General features: G+C 43.0%; 1 protein-coding gene across 3 annotated transcripts in view; it reads left to right on the top strand.

Annotated features, from left to right (window-relative positions):
- Positions 1-24,115, top strand: part of MTF2 (metal response element binding transcription factor 2) — a 64,823-nt gene that overhangs the window by 15,836 nt on the left and 24,872 nt on the right. For 2 of the 3 annotated variants that reach the window (XM_068239791.1, XM_068239790.1), the window contains exons 3-9: positions 1,325-1,406; positions 3,531-3,626; positions 3,713-3,813; positions 6,962-7,039; positions 11,658-11,806; positions 15,118-15,213; positions 17,982-18,050. In XM_068239791.1, the coding sequence (XP_068095892.1) occupies positions 1,325-1,406; positions 3,531-3,626; positions 3,713-3,813; positions 6,962-7,039; positions 11,658-11,806; positions 15,118-15,213; positions 17,982-18,050 (671 nt within the window). The remainder of the gene's footprint in view (positions 1-1,324; positions 1,407-3,530; positions 3,627-3,712; positions 3,814-6,961; positions 7,040-11,657; positions 11,807-15,117; positions 15,214-17,981; positions 18,051-24,115) is intronic. The other variant, XM_068239792.1, reaches the window with a different exon arrangement.

Here is a 24,115-nt window from a genome sequence, read left to right as displayed (position 1 = left end):
AGTAACGTTTTCGGTTGTTGAAGGGTAAATCTCCGGTACAATCTTGAAGTCGCTGTATGCAGGACTTGTACATGTGCTACAGCTAACTTCAAGATTGTACTGGAAATTTACTGTACTTAAAATGAGCTCTGCCTGCCATCAGCCCAGTATCGTAATTGTAGATTGTGAACATTGACTGGAGTTTTAAGCCACTGCATGTCCTACCCCCGGCTTATATGCGAGTCAAATCACTTTTTCCAGATTTCTGGGGTGAAGTTGGGGGGTCGGCTTATATGCGAATTGGCTTATATGCGAGTATATACGGTAATAATCTCCAAGAGGTGGGTGTATTCTTAGTTTATAGCTTTTTAGGAGAACCCACCCACTTAACCACCCAGGCTCCACTCCAATGGACGAGGCTTTTTTTTTTTGGGGGGGGGGGGGGTGAACACGTGGGTAAGTTGGAGTCTTAGGGCCCGTTTCCACTATCGCGAATCTGCATGCGTTTCCTGCATGCAGATTCGCACAGCCAATACAAGTGGATGGGCCTGTTTCCACTTGTCAGTTTTCCTGAGCGTTTTTCTGTGCAGGATTTTTCTGCACGGCAGAGCCCTCAGAATTCGCCTGCGTGTGGAATGCATGCGAATCGCCGCTAATGTATTTAATAGGGAAATCGCCTGCGGCTTTGGTATGCAAATTTTCATGCGAATTCGCATGGAAATCAATGGAAATGCACACCGGCGCTGCCATGGTTAAATTCGCATACAGCATCATATATGCGAATTCGCATGAAAATTCGCATACACCCACATGCGAAATTCGCATCCGCATGCAAATTTTTACCGCACAAGTGGAAACGGGCCCTTAGTAGAAAATGCAGTTTTACTCCAGTTGCAGGAGGTGCATACTGCAGCCTAGTGTGTTTTTATAAGGCTACATGGACTGCAGGCTTACCCTTGGTGTGCTCTTCGTCAAGTTTGACAAAGGTTCGCTTGTTTCTGATTCACACCTGCAAAGATCTCAGATCTTCCAATATTTCTTACCCCATCTTCCCTCAGCTTGTATATGAGCCTATGTGAGTGTTGCTGTGTACTTCTGACAGGGATATTCTGATTACAGCATGAGACATTCAAGCAGATGACACATATTCTGAAGTACAGATGATGCTTCCATTATAATATCTACCTGCGATCAAAAAAACAGCTAAGTTTAGTCCATGCTGAGATATTTCCAGATAACTAAATAAGCGCAGAAAGTCCTGTATGCTGGGCTGTCAATATTTCGTTTTCTGAGTAATTTGGTCTGTTGTCAAACTCTCAACAGATAAATTCTTCATCTCTTACAGATAGATAACGTTCAGCAGAGCTGTTTTATCTTGTTTGAAGACAGCTCTAAATCGTGGGTACTCTGGAAGGACATACAGACAGGTAAGGCAACTATTGTGCCTCTGGTTAAATAGACTTAACATTTTTTTTTTTTTTTTTTACCTGTTGGAAGTTTCTCATAAAGCGGTATTGTCACCATAAAAATCAAATTTTCAACAGCAACTGGTCTGAGTGAATTAAGTGATAAAGGTGCTAATCCTGCATTCAAAACTTTTTCTGCTGTTATGGTTTGGAGTTATCACATACTTTAGGAGCACTGGCCCTAGTGCCAAACCGTGCCAAAAAGTTGAATGCTGGGAGTTCTTTTGAATGCTGGGAGTTCTTTTTATCTATAATATAATCCTCCTCTTCCATTTATTTCCCTGCCTAGCAGATCATTTGTGTTTACAAGCAAGACTGAGGTGACTCTGTGATTGGATGTGTAAATAAAAAAAAAAAGACTCTGGGAGGAGGGCAGCTAATGAATACATAATGAGCAAGAGAAGGGAGGGGGGGGGGGGGGAAACGAGAGTCAGGGAGGATATGATGTCAGCATTAGCTTGGCAAGATGGCCACTGCCTAGAATAGGATTTTCTGCTTTTCCTTTATAAAATTCACTGGAATCATTACGTGGATAGCACAATACATCTGTTATGTAAGTAGAAGTAGTATTTATCTACTTAAATATGTGTTTTTTTATTACTAGGTTAGCATGGGTGTCGCTTGTTCTTTAAAGGAAATGTATCTATTTAGTAGCTGCCAATGGGTTCTCAATTGTAAAATCCCTGTATTTGATTACCTACTACACATCAGAAGGGCTTCTGCAACCCTATTAATCTTTAAAGTCCCAATTCATGCGCAGGTTTGTTTGTTTTTTTCATTTGTGAGCATTTCATAGAGATAAAACACTTCTGTATGAAATGCCTATGTTTCATTATTGCCCCAGAGGAGCAAGGGCAGTTTTCGGCATTAGTCAATATCAAGGATACTTGTCTCCTTTTCCCTATTTAATATTTATTGTGCATTTTGGCTTTACCGCACTTGTAGCACTCTAGTTTGGCCTGGCAGACATGCATTGAATTTTTATAAAGATCATAGCAATTGTCTTGGCAACACTTAACTCACACAGAATAGGTTATACCTCTTAGTTGCTTGAGTAAATGCCGTACAGTTTGTGCAGTTTTCACATTTGGTTACTGTCAATAGACATGCTTTCACTGAAGCAGGTCCCAGCTCTTTCTCAGCTGGATGTAACCCCCCCCCCCCCCCTTTCTTATCGTAGAGATTGGCAACTTCTGCATTGCCACTCCCCTCGCTCATCAACGAGATGCTGCAGCCTGCTTGCTCTGCTGTCTCACTGACAGCAGAGCTCAATATCTTGGTCAGGAGCCTGTGGTACAAAAGCGGGTTAAGCTACTGCCTCATTTCATCTGGATTCTTTCTCATTCCTAATAGCCCAAAAAAGGGCCAGACAGCCTCTTAGGCCACATTAAGCTGATGGATTCAGCAGGTCATCTCACAAATCTATGACAGTCCTCTGCAATTCTCAGTCAAGGTGCAATCCACTAGGTCAATCGGTGCGTCTTGGCCCATTAGAAGCCAAGCTTTCACAGCCCAGGTGTGCAAAGCAGATGTGGTAATCTGTGCACTTTTTCAGAAGATATTACTATGACAGCATTATCTCATGACTTTTTTGGTGGACCTTCCCCCAGTGCTTGCTCTAGAATGTACCCAAATAAACTTTAGAGAAAAGAACATTTGTGTACCTAAATATCTGACCTAATGTACTATACCCCCAATTATTAACCACATATTACAGACAAAAAGCACTAAATTGGAGTATACATACTCTACATTGTGAAGATTGGTGCCTGTAGCAGAAGGGGTATAGGCTAGGAGCAGAGCTTTACTCTAATGCTAGGTACACACAATTCAATTTCCTCAAATCAATAATTTTTGACATTTTGACATTCGATTGGGCCTTTAGAAAAATCATTGATTTTTACCCGTTGATCTGAATGTAAAGTGCATCGTGCGTACCTAGCATTGGTGTTCCATTATTGTTTTGAGCTTTACATTTATAGTAGTCTTAAATTGATACAGAGATCCATTTATTTTCATAGCTAATAGAATTCTTTAGTTCTGCTCTGTTTAACGGCCACAATTATATCATGTATTCTTTTTCAGGAGCCTCTGAAAGTGGGGAAATGGTTTGTTCAATATGTCAGGAGGAATATTCTGAAGCCCCAAATGAAATAGTTATTTGTGACAAGTGTGGACAAGGTTGGTGTGTTCACTGATATTTGTCTGTTCATGAAAACTCAGACTAAGTTTCATTAAAATATACCTCTCCTACTTTATGGTTGTAGGATATCACCAGCAGTGCCACACTCCAAAGATAGACTCCAGCCTGATAGATACTGACGAGAAATGGTTATGTCGGCAATGTGTGTTTGCCACTACTACCAAGGTAAGCTACAGTCATTATCTGAATGGAAGTGGTGGCTGTGAAATTGAGGAGGGATCTAAACTTTTGCCCACATCTGTGCTGTTGTAGCTCTGCACTATACCTGTCCTAAGCTTGGTTATAGAATCAAAGCATATTGAAGCCATGTCTAACTTGAGGTCTTTGTGAAAAATGCATATTCAAACACCCTGGGACCTAAAGCTGAAAAATCTTTCACTTTGCCATTTTCTTTTCTTCTAAAATGTCAAATCAGATTAATTAACTTTTCTTTTTTTCATATGTAAAACATCTCAATTGCAGTACAGCCATTTGCTGAGAAATGATTGGGCTTGATAAAAATGTTTTTAAATCCCAATCACAAAATTGTTCACACTGTAGATGGCTCTCAATATAAACATATATTAATGTTTTGAGTGGCAGGCTGTCTGTATATAATGCCGGCCCTGCATTTCCCTGTCTTGCCCCACCCAGCTAGTTTTTCATGCCACCTGCCTGGAAAAAAATTCTGGGGAGAACACTGTGTTAAGGCTGCCATACACTGGTTGGTTGCCACCAGATTGACCAGCAAATAGATCCGTCTGTAATTGAATCTGATCAAAGAGGGGCATATTGGCTGCCTACACTGCAAACAGATTTTGAATCGATTTCACTATGAAACCGATTGTCTGTGGAGCTGACGCCGCCCCATCCCCCAACATACATTACCTGATCCGGCCGACGCAAGTCCCCCGGTCTTCTCCGCTCTCGGCTCCAGCTTCACTTTACTTCATGCCGGGGGAAGTTTAAACAGTAGAGGACGCTCTACTGTTTAATTAAACTTCCCCCGACAGGAAGTGAAGCCAGCCGGAGCCGAGAGCGGAGAAGAGACAGTGGGAACACGCGCTGGCGGAACAGGTAATGTATTACCGCTAGCGTTGGTCATCGGACATTCAAACGCCTTTATCGATTTCAGGCGGAAATCGTTAGTTCGGTCAGCGTTTGCGCAACGATTTCACAGCAGATTTGATCAGTGGTTGAATCTGCTGTATATTGGCGGGAAATAGTATGTGTATGGGCCCCTTTATGGAGTGCTGGACAATAAATAAGGTTACAGACAATGATAATAAGGATGGCAGATAATACAATACAGATAATAAGCGGTAGACACAATGCCAGATCATATACTGAAGTAGTAGTTGCAATAATGCAAGTTCACACTTTTCTGTGGGCAGAGTGGATGATCAAGTAGGGGCTATACAGGGTGAAAGGGCCCTGATAAAGGCTCACAATCTAAAGGAAGGGTGTGGTGACACGATGGGTGTGCTGCATTTAGAGCTTCTCAGCAGAATATAGTATATCTATGGATTATGTTATAGTGTGCATATAGTCCCTTCCATTTAAGCAATCCTCAGATGATTGCTAGCTTAGTTTCTTCAGTTGTTGCTTGTCATCCCTCCTTCCCTCTCTGAAAGAGAGACAATGCTGCCCAGCATGTCTATAGAGAGAACCTTGAAAGAGAATTCCTCCTTGTAGGTGAATGCCTTACTGAGGCATTATTTATTGAAATCGTAACACTTGTATAATGCCTTGTTTCTATCAAAGTGATTGAGAGCTGTAGCCACTTTGGATGGTCACAGTAGCTGACCCTGGAGCGTTAGGGGGAGTTTTGCTCAAGGACTCCTTAATGAACAAGCATTGGCTCCAGACAGACCCTGGTCTCTTATATCAAACGTGGTGTCTTTAACCGGCACACTATCCAGCTAATATATCTTTTGTTGAGTCACCTGAAATGGTCATGGAGGTTTTCAGGCGACCAATCTGATGACTTAAAGATGCTTTGGGGCAGAATTGCGGAGCATATATCACTACTACCTTTGCCACTCGCTGGCTCCTGACCCTTTGTGATGATGTGTGCTTGGTGTGTAACCATAATATGCCTGAGGTCATTGCACACTACATAGAGGCGGGCATCATGGGATTGCCAGGATGTTGTCCTATCTGCACCAGTACAGACAAAGGGTTAAGTCACTTAGGGGAAAAAAGGGCCGTTCAAAATACCGGTCATAGGGCATATGGGCAAGCCAGAGTGGAACGTCTGAGGGCACTGCTGTAGTACTACGAATAAGCATTGGTTAACAGTAGCATGCATTATGAACCACGTGTTAATCAATTTCACTTCAAAGTGTGCCTACGGTGATTTAAAATATCACTAATTGCACATGTCCCATCTAGAAGGATGAATATACTCCCCACCGTAGTTTTCTTCTTATAATCTTATAGTGGTGTAAATCTGTTTGTATTTACGGTTTTCTCAAAATCTGCTTGTGGCCAACATCGCTGTCCATAAGTTGCAGACACCTCACACTATGAGCTGTTATTTGTTGCTCTCCATTCCCTGCACAGCCCCATATGACGTCCCATTGTGGAACAACCAGGACAGCCTGACTTTTTTGGTGCTCCTGCTCCTCCCATGTCAATAGTGACTGCGAGGTTGCTGCTCAGTAATGAAGGGAGAATTGTGGGGGCGGAATAGACACTTCTGCAGCAGCAATGGGAGCGGAGCTTAGCAGAAAATACTGTGATTTCTCTCTCTCTCTCTCCCCCCCCCCCCCCCCCCCCCCCTTTGCTGTACATATGTTGAAGCTGTAGCTGATGATTAATAATTACTGTTTTTCAGTTTCATTCAGGCCCTCACCTCACTAACAATTTTTATAAGTGTATAATATAGTTTTCAAAAAACTTCATTGTATTAGTCCGTATTTTTTTCATTTTTACTGATTTAAAGGGCAATTATATCTGCTTCTCCTTTAGTCATTCATGTAGTAGCAGCCAGGGATGTGGAGTCTATTAAAAAAAAATCATCCGACTCCTCAGTTTAGGAGACTTCCTAGGTACCCAAAATTACTCAATTACTCACTCTGACTTCACGGCCCTGGTAGCAATAGAATAAAATATATTTTCTGTGGTAAGTCTAAAAAAAAAATTCCACTTTCAGTAAATTTTTGAGCATTTTTTTTAAATTTAAATCCAAACTATTTTGAGGGACTTATTTTTCTGCTGTTACACAAGTAAATGCAGGTGTAGCAAAATATCAAACTTTAAATACAGTGGTCCTTTAAATGTTTGTGCTAAAAGCTGCATAGAATAATGGCTGCACTCTGTATCTTGCCAGGTTGGAGCAGAAGGAAGAAACGAGGTGACAGGAAATACAGGACTTATGGGAAAAGTGGAGAATGCGCAGAAACGCTCGGTAAACCGTTCGTAAATGCCGCCACTGTTTTGGGTGGGGATTTTTGATGCCAGTTTTAACGCGATTGTTGGCGGTTTGGCGTCGCCAGACGGGCAGTTGGCAAACAGGATGCTTGTAATCTCCACTTGCAAAAACTGCAATACTGCAGTATGATCACAACGGTGCTTTTTGGGTATAAAAATTCTGCGTTTACACGCCAGGAAATCGTCGGTGTTGACATATCTTTAAACGTGTGTTGACTTGGATGCTGCAGGCTTTGACTCCGCATAGTTTTTCTTCGGCAGTTTAGCATTATTTGGCAGAGACTGGTTCTGCAGGTACATGTTACTTGTAAGAATACTGCATAGTTACTACTTTTTTTTTTTTTTTTTTTGGCAACGTGTACCTTGTAATAAAGTCTCTAAAGGTAGCACAGTCATTTAATGTGGAAATTCTTGCTTAAAATTATCAAAACAGAAATATTGAATCTGGCTTTATTGCTGAACTGATTACATTACTACTTTTGATAGCTGTCTTGGCACAGATGTCAAGAAATTCCTACTAATTATGCAAAAAACGAAACGTAAATGTAAGCTCAGAACTTAACCCCTATTCTTCAAGAAAATACAAAATAGAATTGGCTAAAACAAAATTGATTAGAATTATTAAAAGAAAACCTTTAATAACCCCCCGCCCCCCCTTTACTTACCTCTGGAGGGGGGGAGCCTCTGGATCCTGAGGCTTCCCCGTCCTCTGTTCCTAGGTTGCAGCGTTGGCAGCCCCGAAACGGCAGACCTATTTACCTTCTCTGGCTTCAGCACAGGAGCAGTAGTGGCTTTCTATTCAGGCTTAGACAGAAGTAGCCGAGCCAGATCTACTGCACAGACGAAAGTCGCCTGCATTGTAGAGCAGGTCCGATCGTGCTTAGTTATTTCAGCCTGAGCCCGATCAGAAAGCCGCTACTGCGCCTGCGCTGGATCCGGGGAAGGTAAATATTGCATTCGCTGCTGCACCACAGATGACATGCTTGTCGGCTGTGGTTTCAGGGGAGCGAGTGCTGGAACGGAAGGATAAAGAACGATGGGGGAAGGCTCATTAGGATCCAGAGACTTCCCACTCCAGAGGTAAGTACCTCCCAGGGTTTTCTTTTCTTCTAAATTAGTGTCTCTTTAAAATTGACAAGACAAGACAAATAACATTTATATTGCGCTTTTCTCCTTGCGGACTCAAAGCGCCAGAGCAGAGCTGCAGCCACTACGGCGCGCTCTATTGGCAGTAGCAGTGTAAGGGAGACTTGCCAAAGGTCTCCTACTGAATTAGTGCTGGCTTACTGAACAGGCAGAGCCGAGATTCGAACCCTGGTCTCCTGTGTCAGAGGCAGAGCACTTAACCATTATATACCAATATATAAGTAGCTGGCAAGGTCTAGAGACCATCCAGATATAGTTATTTGTAGAACAAGTATACAGATTAAAGGGATCCTGAGATGAGAGGCATATGGGGTGGCTGCCAAATTTTTTTTCTTTTTAAGAAATAGCAGTTGCCTGGCAGTACTGCAGATCGCATTGGGATCAGTAGTGTATGAATCACACACATGAAACAAGCATGCAGCTAATCCAGTCATACTTCAGCACCTGATCTGCATGCTTGTTCAGGGTCTATGGCTAATGCTGGGAATACACCATGAGTTTTTTTCGGCAGATGGATGTCCTGATAGAGAATTTCCAACAGGTCCGATCGGATTTAGATCATTTTTCTGATGGATTTTCTCATAAAGTGAATGGAAATCGATCAGAAAACGATTGGAAAATCCATATTCCCTTCATAAAAGTATTAGTGGCAGAGGATCAGCAGGATGGCCAGGCAATCTGCATTGTTTAAAAGGAAATAAATGTCGGTCTCCTTATTCGTCTCACTTTAGTTAGGGAAGCATCTCATAAATATAGTTGTGGAACAAGTTCTGAAGATCAAGGAAACCTATAGAGAAGATATGTAGGTCAAGGAAGTTGAAAAGCCACTCTATGCTTGTTCCAGGTGAGTGATGCGCAGGACGTTACGAATGGGATCACTGTTATACCCAGGACACAGAAAGAAAGACCCAGTGCACACCAAAACCGCTAGCAGATCCACAAAACGCTAGCGGTTTTTGGTGCGGATGTCAGAGATTTGGCCCAGTGCACACCGAGCGGATTTGGATGCGATCCGCCGGCCGCATCCACCTGTAAATCTGCATGGCTATTGTATTTCAGTGGGCTGGTGCACACTGGCGGTTTGAGGTTTTTAGCAAACCGCAAATGTGCAGCAGGAGGCACGTTTGTGGTTTGCTAAAAACCTCAAACCGCCGGTGTGCACTAGCCCATTGAAATACAATAGCCATGCGGATTTACAGGCGGATGCGGCCGGCGGGCCGTTTGCGGTTTGCTAAAAACCTCAAACCGCCGATGTGCATCAGGCCATTGAAATACAATAGCCATGCGGATTTACAGGCGGATGCGGCCGGCGGATCCGCTCGGTGTGCACTGGGCCAAAGAAAAGAAAAGGCAGCAAGGTGAAGTGATGAAGCAAGCTACTTAAACTGAAACCGAGACGGCATGAAATAAAATGTTACTTACCTAGGTAGAGGGATAGTCCAGAGGCTTCTCATCTCCTCACCGCCCCTACAGTGCCACACTCGACCGTCTGAATATATCCAGCATATGTTCTTATAGCCGTATATCTCCTCCCCTCCAGCCCCATGTGCTCTCACAGCCTTTCTGTGCTTGCATATGTACGGTCACGCATGCTCAGTAAGCTGAAGCCCCGTGTCCACAAATGGATTTGTAATACTGCACAGGGGCAGCCATACTCATGCAGTAGAGCAGCACTTATGCGCAAAGAGGAGTGTGGCCGCAAACTTTCAAAGTATCCTGGGCGGTGGTCTCAAGTAAGATGTATGATGGTTCCCGAGGCTTACCTTTTCTTGGATGTCTAACTTCTTTTATCCCCACTTCTGTGTGCTTTAATTACAATAGTGGCTTTGTGCAGCAGTATATCGGTAGTAACCTGGAGATAACGCAATTATAATGCTTCAGCAGGCAGAACATTGGTTGATGCTTCTTCTTGACTAGCATTGGTATTGTCATGCATGGGGATATTTATGCAGAATAGTTCACCCTGTAACAAGTTGCTTTATAAATTCAGAAACGTTTTCTTATCCATAAAGAACAGTGATGAGGTTGCAGGAGGAGGAACACTGAAAAAGCTTGCTGTGACTGCGTTATCGCTATTTTATAATTGGTGTGACTGGCATAAGGCTCTTTCACTCCAGCAATCGCAAACTGGAATTGCAGTAGTTTTGCGATAATTTTTTTTTTATTTTTTTTATTTTTTTCTCCACTAGGTTGGCCTCAATCGAAACGTAGGAGAAATGCAGCAGGACAATTAGCTTTTTACAAAATCAGGAATGCATTCCGTATTCCCAATAATACCCAGTGCATTCCCAATAATCCAATTGTAACTTTACTGTACTTACGTTTGGCTGCATTTTGTTTTGGAAAAGGTTTGTGATTTTCCAGAGTGAAAGAGCCCAAAAGGCGTCAATAAATTTGCATCTCTGCATTATCCTGACTGAAAATCTGCATAACTGGTCTACACACCATATGGGGATTTCTCACAGTTCTCAAGTGTTTGTAGGCAGTTTTCTTACCGTTCTTATCTATTATTAAGCGTATTTAAAACATAACCACTTATGTCCAATCCACACCGGAAAACTGATGTAAAAATTCCTGAAAAGACTTCAAAGTAAAATAATTAAACTGACTTGGTTGTAGCATTTGCTGGGTGCTAAAGCTTTGTGCACACGTTTAAAGTCTACTGAGCCAATAGTCAGGCATGTGTACGGCAGCCACCAACCGCCATCCTTAAAGCGATCCACCTGGGGATCAACTGACCCGAGTGGCGGTCAATTTCTTGGATTCCGCAGCTCCCCCATCCTCTGCATGACGTCACACATGCTGCTCGGTTGTCCCTCCGCATAGCAAAAGAACGCGTTGTCCGCTACACAGCTGACACATGTCTCTGTACAGGCTGGCCCAGTGATGTCGCCCAAGGGGATTGGGTCCCAATCCTTCACGGGCGACATACATCACAGGTGTGTATGCACCTTCAAACCGTATGTACAGCCCATTCAGTTGTATTCATTTTTCATATCAGTACAGTCAAAATTACTTTATTAGTGTTTAAATTTAGACATGTCAATGTACAGCTCAAAACAGAATATTCTTGCTTATTGATGTCTTGTGTTAACTATTACTTCTATTTATTTTCTTGTTGGCTATTCAGGGCTCGGTAAGTCTTTGTCGGCTCCCCCAGGAGCCATATACGATGCAGTCCATTTATATTGTTAGCAGAGTGTCACTGTTAAACAAATTCTTTATCATACTTTGCGGAAAAATAAAATGTTAAAGGTTTCAAAGAGTGTTCGGAATCCTATAAAGTGTGCTAATTCCTGCAATATTTTTGATACCATCTCTGAATTTAGCTTGTACTTAAATTTGTTTTTCTTTTATATGAAACAGCATTTGTGTACTAAACTCCAAACATAAGAGAATCTAGGGTGTGTGTTTTTTTTAAAGTGTTTTTCCTTGTGCTTTTTTTAAAGCGAGGAGGAGCACTGAAGAAAGGACCCAACGCGAAAGCCCTGCAAGCCATGAAACAGACTCTGCCATATAATATGGATGAATTAGAATGGGATGTAGGACACAAGACGAACGTACAGCAATGTTACTGCTACTGCGGAGGCCCTGGAGAGTGAGTACAATGCATTTCTAATGGCATTCATTACATAGCATGGCTATGGCAAGGAACATAGATCCTGGTTCCAATTTTTTAAAATGGTGTTTCTCTACCAAATGTAATTGCAAATTTAGAAACTAAATTTTTTTTATAAACCCAAGAAAATCTTTAAATACTAAGAAAACATTTCCACCTTTATTTGGGCTGCAACACATCATTTTGCTGGTCATACTGCAGTTATCTTTTGGAGAGAGGCAGGCATTGGCACTCCCATTCATCCAGCTGTTCTTCCTGGCTGATATGCTAGTTATGGTCAGAGATTGGTAGGAAATCACAGCAGTGTTGCTACAATCTTGGAGGTGGAAATCCACGGAACCTGCATGGTATTAACTTAGTTCAGGGGTCTTAAATTTAGTGCAGGTGCTGCCCCAGTCATCTGCAGGCTATTGTCAGACATAATGAGGTGGGAGGAGGGTTGTCCCCGTGTACATCACTTTGGTATATCTCCAACCTGTGTGGATTTTTTAATGCTGTCTTTGACCCCATTTCCTGGGCCTAAAGTAATATTAAACTGAAGGCTATTGCCCCAAGAGCACTTTGCCTCATTTGTTGAACTTAAAGGGAACCTTAAAGAAAATCTGTAATGAAAAAAACTTCCCTGGGGAGTACTCACCTCGGGTGGGAGAAGTCTCCGGATCCTATTGAGGCTTCCCCCGTCCTCTTCGGTCCAGCGCAGGCGCAGTATCCGCTCTTCCCACGGAGATGGGCAAAAATAGCCGCTCTCCGTCAGGCCGCTCTACTGCGCAGGCGCAAGTCTCCTGCGCAGTAGAGCGGACCCGGCGGAGATCGGCTAATTTTACCTATTTCCGTCAGAAGAGCCGCAACAGCGCCCCCGCTGGGGCCCGAAAAGGTAAATATTGCACAGGCTGTCGGAATTTGTCGCCTGTGCGTTCCGGGGGCTGCAGCAAGACCGCCGTGGGACACAGGAGGACGGGGGAAGCCTCAATAGGGTCCAGAGGCTTCCCCTACTGAGGTGAGTATCCCCCAGGGGAATTTGTTTTTAGTACAGGTTTTCTTTAAGCAAGGGATATGGAGACTGCACTATTAATTCAATTTGAAACAATACCAATTTCCTGGAAGTTTTGCTGATGTCTTTAGCTGCATTTGTCTGAATCGCATACCTGAAACAAGCATGCAGCTAATCTTGTCAAATTCGTCAAACGTCTGATCTACATGCTTGTTCAGGGGCTATGGCTTAAAGAGAACCCGAGGTGGCTTTGTATAACGTTAGTGGGGCACAGAGGCTGGTTGGGCACACTAACACCAGCCTCTGTTGCCCCATTGTGTGTGTCAAAGACCCCCCTGCTCGCCGCTATCCTCCCCGCAGTGCTGGCGACACGCAGCGCGTCGCCAGCACAATGTTTACCCTAGCGCTGTCTGTCAGCGCCGCTCCCCCGCCTCCTCCGCATCGCCGCTACCCGCCCTCGTCCCTTCCCTCCAATCAGCGTGAGGGAAGGGACGAGGGCGGGTAGCGGCGATGCGGAGGAGGCGGCGGAGCGGCGCTGACAGACAGCGCTAGGGTAAACATTGTGCTGGCGACACGCTGCGTGTCGCCAGCATTGCGGGGGTATAGCGGCGAGCAGGGGGGTCTTTGACACACACGATGGGGCAACAGAGGCTGGTGTTAGTGTGCCCAACCAGCCTCTGTGCCCCACTAACGTTATACAAAGCCACCTCGGGTTCTCTTTAAATATTAGAGGCATTGGATCAGCAGGACAGCCAGGAAATTGGCACTGTGTAAAAGGAAATGCATATGGCAGCCTCCATATCCCTCTCTTTTCTTAAATTCTCGAATTTAACTGCAGGATATTTTTAAGATACTTGTGGGGTAATGTTCAGGGTCAGTTCAGTTTTGTAACTGAGCTATATTGGAGTTGGAAATAGTGAGACAGGTGATACTATCCTAACAGATACAGATATCCTACAGAGAATGGAGCAGTGCTTTTCGGCGCTGCTAGATTTGGGCGCAGCCGGTGCCACCACAGACTACAAAATGCATCAAAACTGAGCAGCGCTCAGTGAGTAACGGCGCCGTCAGAAGACGGAGCCGAGGTTACTTAAAGCGGAATATAACCCTGCATTTCAACTTTGCTCTAAAATATTATTTACAGCATATTATATGCAAAAAGCATTTTTTTTTTTACTAGACCAGCATTGGAAGGGTTAAACACAGACGTTTCAAGTTCCGTGGAGAGATATGCAGAAGTTCAGATTGTTACATTCTATGTATCTATTGATAGTTACACACTCTTTGGCAGTCCTCCAAGCTCCTTCTCAGTCGAGATGAGTCATTCAACACTTAGGCCTCAATTCACGGAGCATTATCAAACGTTTATCAAACACTTTATCAAACGTTTGATAATTTACCTCATGGGTAAAATCTCATTTTAAATTTACTAAGGTGTTATATATTTATCGAATGTTTTACCGATAAAACGTTCAACAAATATATAACACCTTAGTGAATTCAAAATTAGATTTTACCCATGAGGTAAATTATCAAACGTTTGATAAAGTGTTTGATAAACGTTTGATAATGCTCCGTGAATTGAGGCCACAGATACATTTCTGTAAACAAAATGTATCTCTTTTCAGCTTAGGATGCGTCTGCAGAAATCTAAAGGAACTTTAAGGGCCCTTTTCCACTAGCAATCGCTAGCGTTCACGCTGAACGCTAGCGATTGCTGAATCGCAATTACCGGCGATTCCCCGACGTTCGCGGCCGCGATTTTGCTATGCTATGCACTGCATAGCAAAATCGCAGCAATTATCGCTCCGCCGCGCGTTCGCGTTCCCGGCAAAAATGAATCGCGGTAGTGGAAATGACCTACCGCGATTCCCATGTTAAAAAGCAAACCGTAGCGATTGTAAAATCGCTAGCGGTTTGCGTTTTTGCGATTCAGCCAGCGCAAACGCGCTGGTGGAAAAGGGCCCTAAGGGGCAAAGTTGAAATGCAGGGTTATATTCCGCTTTAAAACACAATAATTCGGCCTCCAGCAATCACTGAAAGCCAAATTATATAATTCCCCCACTATCCATGGCGGCCTGGAAGGGGAATAGTAATAAACACGGCCGGGACTTGTGCAGAAGCAGGAGTATTAGAGGTTTGGATGTTGCCTTGTAGGATGTTTAATACCCTGGAAGGTCCCAACCAACTTCTCTTGACTAGTTTAATCTTTGCTCAATCACAGACTGCCAGTACTCATTAAAAATAGTATCCAATATTACCCTTGTTTAATTTATTATCTTTCTTCCTCCCTAACTAGATGGTACTTAAAGATGCTTCAGTGCTGCAAATGCAAGCAGTGGTTCCACGAGGCCTGCGTGCAATGCTTGCAGAAGCCTATGCTTTTTGGTGACAGGTAAGAACAGTTAGCATTACCTTGAGGTGTGCAGATTGTTTAATACAGATTGATGACACACTCGTACATGAAACAAAATTTGAGGGGATGCTGCTAGGTTTTCAGACTGCACCTGAATGGTTAATAACATGTAACGTCAACCTATCATGACGCAGGCATTAACATTCTTAATTTATAGTTGTTTGACTTTTACCACCTAGCTTTAAAGCAAACCTTGAAGTTGAAGGATTAGGCAAGGTGCCATCAGGAGAAGGATTTGCTAGCCTTCTCGTTTTAAGGACATACAGTATGAGGTCTGCAACACTTTTTGGACCACAATTGCAAGAATTAAACCAATTACTTACATGAAAGGACCACTATTTTGGAAAAATGTAAATAGATGTGTACACATATAAATTGTACCCTTTTTTTCCCCCAGAATAAAATGCACTATAAATTACTTTTTCCCTATGTTCCTGTCATTTAAAGGAGTTCTTTCGCAAATGAGGAAAAAAATAGTGGTTTATGCATAAACTATTAAACATCCTTCTAAAATAGTGTAAAAAATGTTTTTTTAAAAAAATGATTGGTTTCATCAATACAACATGTAATGTAAACAGTGACGGGTGACGGACTGGGAGGCTAATCCATTAGTTAGGGGTGTTTTTTTTTTACTTTCATTTCACAACCATAACTCCTGCCTACCTAGTTTTCAGTGGTATAATCCACTGGCAGCAGGAAGCGGTTATATCTCCTCAATATGCTTTTACATTGTTGCTAAGCAACCAGATGGCAGGAGCAGGGAGTTCTTTGTACAAAGAGTCATAAGCTGCTGGGAGAATCAGACAGAATCAGTCCCATCTACACCATATGATTCTTTGTCAGTTTCGATTCAACTTGATTAATTCGATTTGATTCAATCTGACATGTCCGATTCATGATTCAATTCGATTCAAATTGAATCGAATCATGAATCGGACATGTCAGATTGAATCAAATCAATGAATCAAATCAAATTGAATCGAAACTGACAAATAATCATATGTTGTAGATGGGACTGATTCTGTCTGATTCTCCCAGCAGCTTATAACTCTTTGTACAAAGGACTCCCTGCTCCTGCCCTCTGGTTGCTTAGCAACAATGTAAACACATTGAGGAGCTCAGCAGAGCTCAGCCATTCTAGCTATAACCGCCATTCCTGCTATACCACTGAAAACTAGGTAGGCAGGAGTTATGGTTGTGAAATGAAAGTAAAACAAAAAAACACCCCTAACAAATGGATTAACCTCCCAGTCCGTCATCCATCACTGTTTACATTACATGTTGATGAAACCATTCATTTTTTTTAAAAACTTTACACTATTTTAGAAGGATATTAAATAGTTTATGCATAAACCACTTTTTATTTTTTTCCTCATTCGCGAAAGAACTCCTTTAAAGTAGGCATTAAAATTCTAAAGCAGATTGTTTTGGCGCTGGGAGTCATTGTGGCAGTAATGCTGCAGTGCTCGCCCCACGTAAGGGTAATTTGGGGTTTCTGGTGATCGCCAGACCCTGAATTACATCTCCCTCCAAGTTTCTACGATTCAGAGGAGGAATAGTATTTAACGTCACCGGGAAATTTGAGTGGCCGTAGTGTGAGCAGTCGTCGTGCCTGCCCTGTGCCCAGCTCACTGGCGACGTTATAATATGTACGTGTAAAATCCCCCATGAGGACATGGACTAGTTAAAAACCTGTCAGGTCTGTCAGATTTTTACTGCTTACTGTAAGCCACAGGACCATTGGAGGAATGTAATTTATAGTTGGTTTTAGTCTAGGAGAAATGTACTTCTTATTTTTTTTTTACTTTGCCGCCGATAGTGGGCCTTTAATTCGCTATTGGAAATCAGCTTTGCCCTGAAAGCTGTACTCTTTATTTCTGTGACTGGAGTTACACTTTAAAGAAAACCTGTATTAAAAAAAGGGGGGGGGGGCCCTGGGGGTGCTTCGGGAGGGGGGAAGCCTCTGGATCGTAACTAGGCTTCCTCTGTCGTCGTCCTCCGTCCCTCCGTTGCCGTGCCAGGACACCCCGAATAGCGGCGAGGTAAATATTTACCTACCGCGGTCCTGCGCAGGCGCACTGGTGGCTCTTTGTGCGAGTCTAAGGTGGAAATAGCCCAACCTGATCGATCTGCTCCACTGCGCGGGCACGAGTTCTTTGCACCTGCGCAGTAGAGCGGATCCGATCGGGTTCAGTTATTTCCGCCTTAACCTGAAGGAAGAGCCGCTAGCGCGCCTGCGCAGGATCGCAGTAGATAATTAATACCCGCAACTGTGCCCTCTTGTCAAGAAATTTGGGCACAGCTGGTGCCACCATAGGCCGTAATAAGAATTACATCTTACCCCTAAGTCCATGGTGGCCTAGAGGGGGAATAGTAATTAACTCCGCTGGGACTTTTGCTGGAGCAGGGAGAGACTTTTTTTTTTGGCTTTACCCTGTGCCCAATTTTCCCAGCGGCCTCTATTATATGTACGCGGCCACAGAGCTTTGGAAGACTTTAGAAAAAAAAACGCCATGGCAGCTTTGTCAAGGGGAGGAGTGAAGTCTGTTACCACCTGCCGATCTGTGCATCCTTTACATCGCAAGCTCTCTATTTTACACTGTAAGTTCTTTTTAAAGATAAATACTCTTCTAAAGCGAGTTGTGTTTTTACCTGCCTAATTATTGTGTAGAGTGTAGAATAATGTAAAAATAATCTGAATTATGAAAAGATAAAGAATAAGCTTTGTTTTGCTTTTTCCTCCACAGATTTTATACCTTTATTTGTTCAGTCTGCAATTCTGGACCAGAATACCTCAAACGTCTATCTTTACGCTGGTGAGTGTTCAAGCCAGATGGGGCATAGCTGTGTTGTAACGTCCAGATCTGAATATTCAGCTTATTAGTGGTGGTCTCCCTTCATCCATCTTACCTGTGAAGCTCTCTTAAATAAAAAAAATAGACTTGTATAAAGTGATTTAATAATTTTGATTATGCAATAGAAAGGACTGTAGTGTGCAGATTGACTTGCCCATAGCAGGAAACCTCACTTTTCATTAAATGCTTTCAGAAGAAAAATCAATTGCTGACTGATACTGGTTACTCTGTGAAAGTCTCTGCTTGTTAATAAGTAAGCCTTACCCATCTGCATTTAAAGAGAACCTTTCCCTTTTTCTTTTTTGGGGGTAGTTATGCTCAAGACACAGGCACAGTTTTTTTTTAAGTGGTTAGGTCCAGCAGCTGACAGGGCAGTAACTGTCTCAGTGAACGGAATAGACTTTCAGATCTAATGTTCCTTTGCAAAAATTGGGGGCAGTTTACACCCTTTAACAAGTGTGAGCTGTTAAATGTAAGCTTGAACATAGTTCATGGGTAAATCCATTTAATCTGTTTATAAATCTTTTACTTAGTAATTTTTATGACCCTTTCTAATGAATCCGCACTGTCATTCTGACTTCCTGACTTTTTTCTATTTCACATTATACCGATTGCCATTTTTGATTCTTTTCAGAAGTCAGTGGGTTTAATTTACTCAAGGTATCTCCAGTGGTTTCAATGCATTTCTAGTATGACCAGGTTTAATGAGCATTTTAATTCTGCTAGTGATTTTGGCACTGAGCTATTTTGATTTGGCAGGGGGAGCGGTTTTAGCTCTGGTCACTTCTTGTGTTGCTGAAGTGTTAACTGTATCAGGTGTGTGTATTGCAGTCTCTATTGATGCAGATACTGACAGCAGAATTTATAGGACTGAAGGTATATAAACACTCTCTAGTATCTGGACTCAATCCCTCAGGTTATAGTTTAGTACCAAATGCTTTACAAACACTTATCTAGCCTATAGACTAGCACCACGTATTATTGCTATAAGGTGGCGCGATGGAGCGAAAGGGCTAAGGAGGAAAGCCATACCATCGGTCTGCGCTTGTCCATGATGATCCGGGCCTTTGGATCTAGTAGAGAAGCATAGGGGTTTGGGCTTCCATACACACACACACCAGATTCTCATCACAGATGGACCCCATCTAGCCTATTTTTTTTTGAAAACCATCTAGCATATGTGCAAGGCTTTAGCAAGGCAGGTAACTAAACTCAAATTAAGTATGCAAATATAGCATGTCTATGATTTTTAATAAAAGAAGCCTAACTTGGGGAATTGTTTTCTGGGTTTAAAGACCATTTCTACCATGCAAATAACCATAGTGAAGAACTGTAACATTTCTTGGAAATCCCTTTAAAGCCATATTGTAAAAATCAGTGAAACTGTTTTCTTGTTGGATACAGTGGTCATGTGATTACACCACCACTCTTTCTTCTGTCACCTGTCACTGTGGTGGGAGCTCTGCGTTCCTGGTTAGTGATGATACTTCAAGAACCACTGTTATTTAGTATTTATATCAGGGCTGTGGAGTTGGTACAAAAAAATCATCCGACTTCAACTTCGACTGCTCAGTTTATGAAACCGCCGACTCCAACTCTGACTCCAGGTGCCCAAAATGGTTCCGACTCCTTAGTCTAATACTTACCAGGGCTGTAAATTTTGTACAAAAATCATCCGACTCCTCAGTTTATGAAACCACCGACTCTAGGTACCCAAAATTACTCTGACTCATTGACTCCGACTCCACAGCCCTGATTTATATAGCGCCGACATCTTCCGCAGCGATGTACAGAGTATATAGTCTTGTCACTTAAAGAGGAACTCCAGTGAAAAATAAGTGCTTCATTTTTTCAATAATTATGTATAAATGATGTAGTCAGTGTTTGCCCATTGTAAAATCTTTTAAATCCCTGATTTACATTCTGACCTTTATTACATGGTGACATTTTTACTGTGGTCAGGTGATGTAGCTGCTGCATGCTTTTTTGGCAGTTTGAAACAGCTGTAAACAGCTATTTCCCACAATGCAGCAAGGTTCACAGACAGGAAACTGCCAAGAGTACGTACTCAGTTTCTTGTGGGAGGGGTTTCACCACAATATCAGCCGTACAGCGCCTCCTGATGGTCTGTTTGTGAAAAGGAATAGATTTCTCATGTAAAAGGGGTATCGGCTATTGATTGGGATAAAGTTAAATTCTTGGTCGGAGTTTCTCTTTAACTGTCCCACAGAGGGGCTCACAATCTAATTCCTACCATAGTTGTATGTCTGTGTAGTGTAGGTGTTGCAGTCTAGGGCCAATTTAGAGGGAAGCCAATTAACTTATCTGTATGTTTTTGGGAAACCACTAATGGGAAAGTGTGTGTGGCCAGGAATGACAGGGTCCTGAGCCTTGCCTGTCAAGCCATGTTACAAGAAAAGTAGCGCTTCAGTCAGTTCTGTCTGCTGGATTCAAGATACAAAATAAGGGATTAATGTTGGTTTGTTTGTTTTTTTGTTTACAACATGGCACTATTGCAGTTTTTATGTGAAAGTCGATGAGTTGCAGACAAAGCTAGGTAACAAATCCTGTACTCCCAAATTTTCCTTTTACTCCTCCTACTGCAGCAGAGCAGAGGGACCAGCAGTATGTACAAATAAATACTTTGAATTATTGTGGGCTGGAGCAATGACAAGAATCTATACAAACTTCAAATAGAGGTAAATCATCAATGTGTTACGTAACACTTCTATAGACCTTATCTACAAAATATGACTACAGTGGCTTTCCTACATGTAGGGCTTCTTTCTAGATCTGATTAGTTTTGCTTAAATTTAAAAAAAAATGTTTGTTTTTCTTCTTGAGCATTTGGAGTTGTGCATTGAATTTTATGGCTCCATGTTGTAGTATATATCTCGTCATTACTTGTGGTGTTCCTGCCCAGCTATATTGTATGTCAGCTCCTTCATGTGTGCCATGTACATCATCTATTCACCCATGTGAGGTGTGACCTTTATCCTACATACCATAGGGCTCTGCTTCAGATAACTCAGCAGCACAGAAGGTCAACTTTAACAATTGCCAGCTGTGAAGGACTTACACTTTACTAGTACTGAAATGGCAAAAGTATGTTTAACATTATGCTTCTGTAGTAGAATTTATTTTCTTTAGGACCCAATGAAATTAAACCCCTTTTCAGTGCCTTTTGGGTGCTTAATAATGTCCACAATACAGTACAATGTAGGCCTGAACGATTTTAGGAAAAGATTGAATTGCACGATTTCTGTTAGAAATTGCGATTTCGATTCGATCCACGATTTTCTTCAAATCAAGTCTTAGCAGGCTGTTAGCCTCAGAATTCTGCTGTGCAAAGGGGGCGGAGCTGTGATACTGTAATTCCATTTCTTAAGCCTGATTGCTGGCCACGCTATTTTTAACTGACAGGCCCTGTTAGCACTGGAGGTAGAGGGAAAACGAGGCTCTGAGGTGAAATAAAGCTTTACTTACCTAGGGCTTTTTGCAGCCCCTAGAAGTCTACCTGGGGCAGCTCTGATGTTCCACTGTCCTTCAGACTGCCACTGTACCATCTTTAAGATTGCCAACCCCGGCTGAGTCGCAGAGTTCTGCGCAATGCTACCGGCTGCAGCAGCACGATCATGAGATGTGCATGCACAGAACCTAGCCGGGGGCCATCGATCCTAAAGAGGGGTCTGTACCAGCCTGGAGGACAGCACAACTTGAGCACTAAAGCAGATAGACTTCTAAGGGCATGAAGAAGACCCAGGTAAGAAAACTTTACTTTTTTTATTTTACCTTAGATAGCGTTTAAATTTTACTTGTACTGTTTTTTCTTCAGTAAAGGTGATGTTTTGGTAAAAAGAGCCAGGTGTCAGTTAAAGGATTATTGCTAAATTTTACACAGCTGCTGTCCTGTGCCAAGATCAGGTGAGGCAGAGAACCAGTGCAGGAATTGCATGCCAATAACCGCGCTTCCACAAATACTTTTGGTCTCTGAATTAATAAGATTGCATACATTTAAGCAGCATTTGTCTCTTTAAAAATGCATTAATCCCCAACGATCTACAAGAGAGTAAAAATAAAACAATCCATTAAAGACATGAATCAAAATCTGATTCTTCTATTTGCACATTGTTTACATTCTATATAAATAGACACGGGCAATGTGCCTTGCATTCCAGTCATAACAGGGAAAAAAAACTATTAAATCTGGAGAGATTTGATTACATTAGCCTAAGCGGAGATCAAATTTACAATCTGACAGCATCACGTATCTGTCCGAGGCAGGAACCACCATTCTTCCCATCTGACGTTACAAAGGACATGCTGATGGTAGAGGCAGAGGGAAACGAGTGAGAGCCTGTGGGCGGAGTCTGCTGCCCGGCGCCCGCCTACCTGATGACACGCTAGGCAGAGGAAGAAGCTAAGAGAGCTGATGACGGAGGAGGAGGCGGTGCACAGTAGAGATGGGAAGTTCGGATCTTTTCAATGATCCGGATGATTCGAATCGGATCATTGAAAAGATCCGGATCTTTGATCCGAATCTCGGATCATTTTACTACCGAAGCATTCGGGGGTGAAATGAATAGCAGGACAGGTCTTTCCCTGCTGTGGACAGGAGAAGGGGAGGGGGTGAACACACAGAGAAGGGGAGAAGATGGACAGAGGGCAGGGAGTGGACAGAGAAGGGAGGAGGGACGAGCAGAGAGCAGAAATGTTTGCACACAATACCCACATGCTGCAATCATATACTTTACATGTATTTCACCTATATGCTCATCTGTGTACTTTGAAAGCAAATGTCGCACAGTGAAAGAAAGCATTCCCAGAAGTGAAGTGCAGCTGTTTGGGAGGATCATATTGCCCTGCAATCACAGTGCCTGCAAAGTTACTGAGCTGTGCTGAGCTGAGCCAAAAGCTTCCAATGTGTTCACAGTGCACAACTACGGAACAGCCAGCCTATAATCAGCAACACGTTATAGCCAGTATGTGTGCTCTACACATATCTGGCAGTGGCACCCATGTCCCCTCTCTCTCATCTACCTGTCTCCCTGCAAGGCTGCCTCCCATCCGACAGAGCGATCCATCTCAGCTCTGCTTCCAGGACCCCGCTGCCCGCTGAGAGGGGGTGTGTCGCTCCTGGCCCCGCCCCTTTTGCAATCCAAATCACTCATTTTAATGATTCGGATGATTCGACTCACAAAATAGATTCGGATCAAAGATCCGAATCGTTCATGATCCGGACAACACTAGTGCACAGCGGGAGAGCGAAGTTTGCAAGCGCACCGCCGGGACTGAGCTGCCGCGACTTGTACACAGAGCGGCGAGGGGGAGTGCACAGCGGGAGGGCGCGGGATATCGGCAAAAACCGCCACTCTGACGATCACGGAATCGCCGTTTCCGTGATCGTGATTTCGGTGCAAAAACGATAAATCGTTCAGGCCTAGTAGAATGCATACGTGTGTATACGCCGCCAGTCAGTTGGGCGCGGGGTGAGCTGAATTCCTGCTGCGGCTCAAATTCCCGGTGGCGAAAAATACTATTCCACCTCCAAGTCGTAGTAACTCAGAGGGAGAAGTAATTTGACATCTGGCGTTCACCAAAACCCCGAAATTACCATGCTCTGGGCGTGCCCACTATAGCATTAGTGCTATAACGGCGCCCAAGTCAGGTGCTACATGGTCATCAGCGTGCACCGAAAGCACCTGCTTTGCAGTAGAATCTCTTTATAGTAAACTTCAAGGCACCTGTTCAAGAAGTTTACTATATCGGGATAAGTCGTACATTATATATTTATACAGGCGCATAGTCGGGACCTGGAGGTTTACTATATCCGTTTATTTCAGGCAGTCCCCAGTTAATGAACAAGATGGGGGCTTTCAAAACAAAACACTTCTTTTTTTTTTTTTGTTTTTGTTTTTTTTTTGTTCTGAATCTGTTATTGTCTGAACACTCTGCCATCTCCATCTCCGCACCTTCAGTGTCCCACTCTGTCACCTCTGTTCCCCTGTACCTTCAGTATTCCCCCC

This window comes from Hyperolius riggenbachi, chromosome 6 (genome assembly GCF_040937935.1).
Source record: "Hyperolius riggenbachi isolate aHypRig1 chromosome 6, aHypRig1.pri, whole genome shotgun sequence".
NCBI lineage: Eukaryota > Metazoa > Chordata > Amphibia > Anura > Hyperoliidae > Hyperolius > Hyperolius riggenbachi.
The sequence above is the reverse complement of the archived record's forward strand: the minus strand, read 5'-3'. Positions and strand labels throughout refer to the sequence as shown.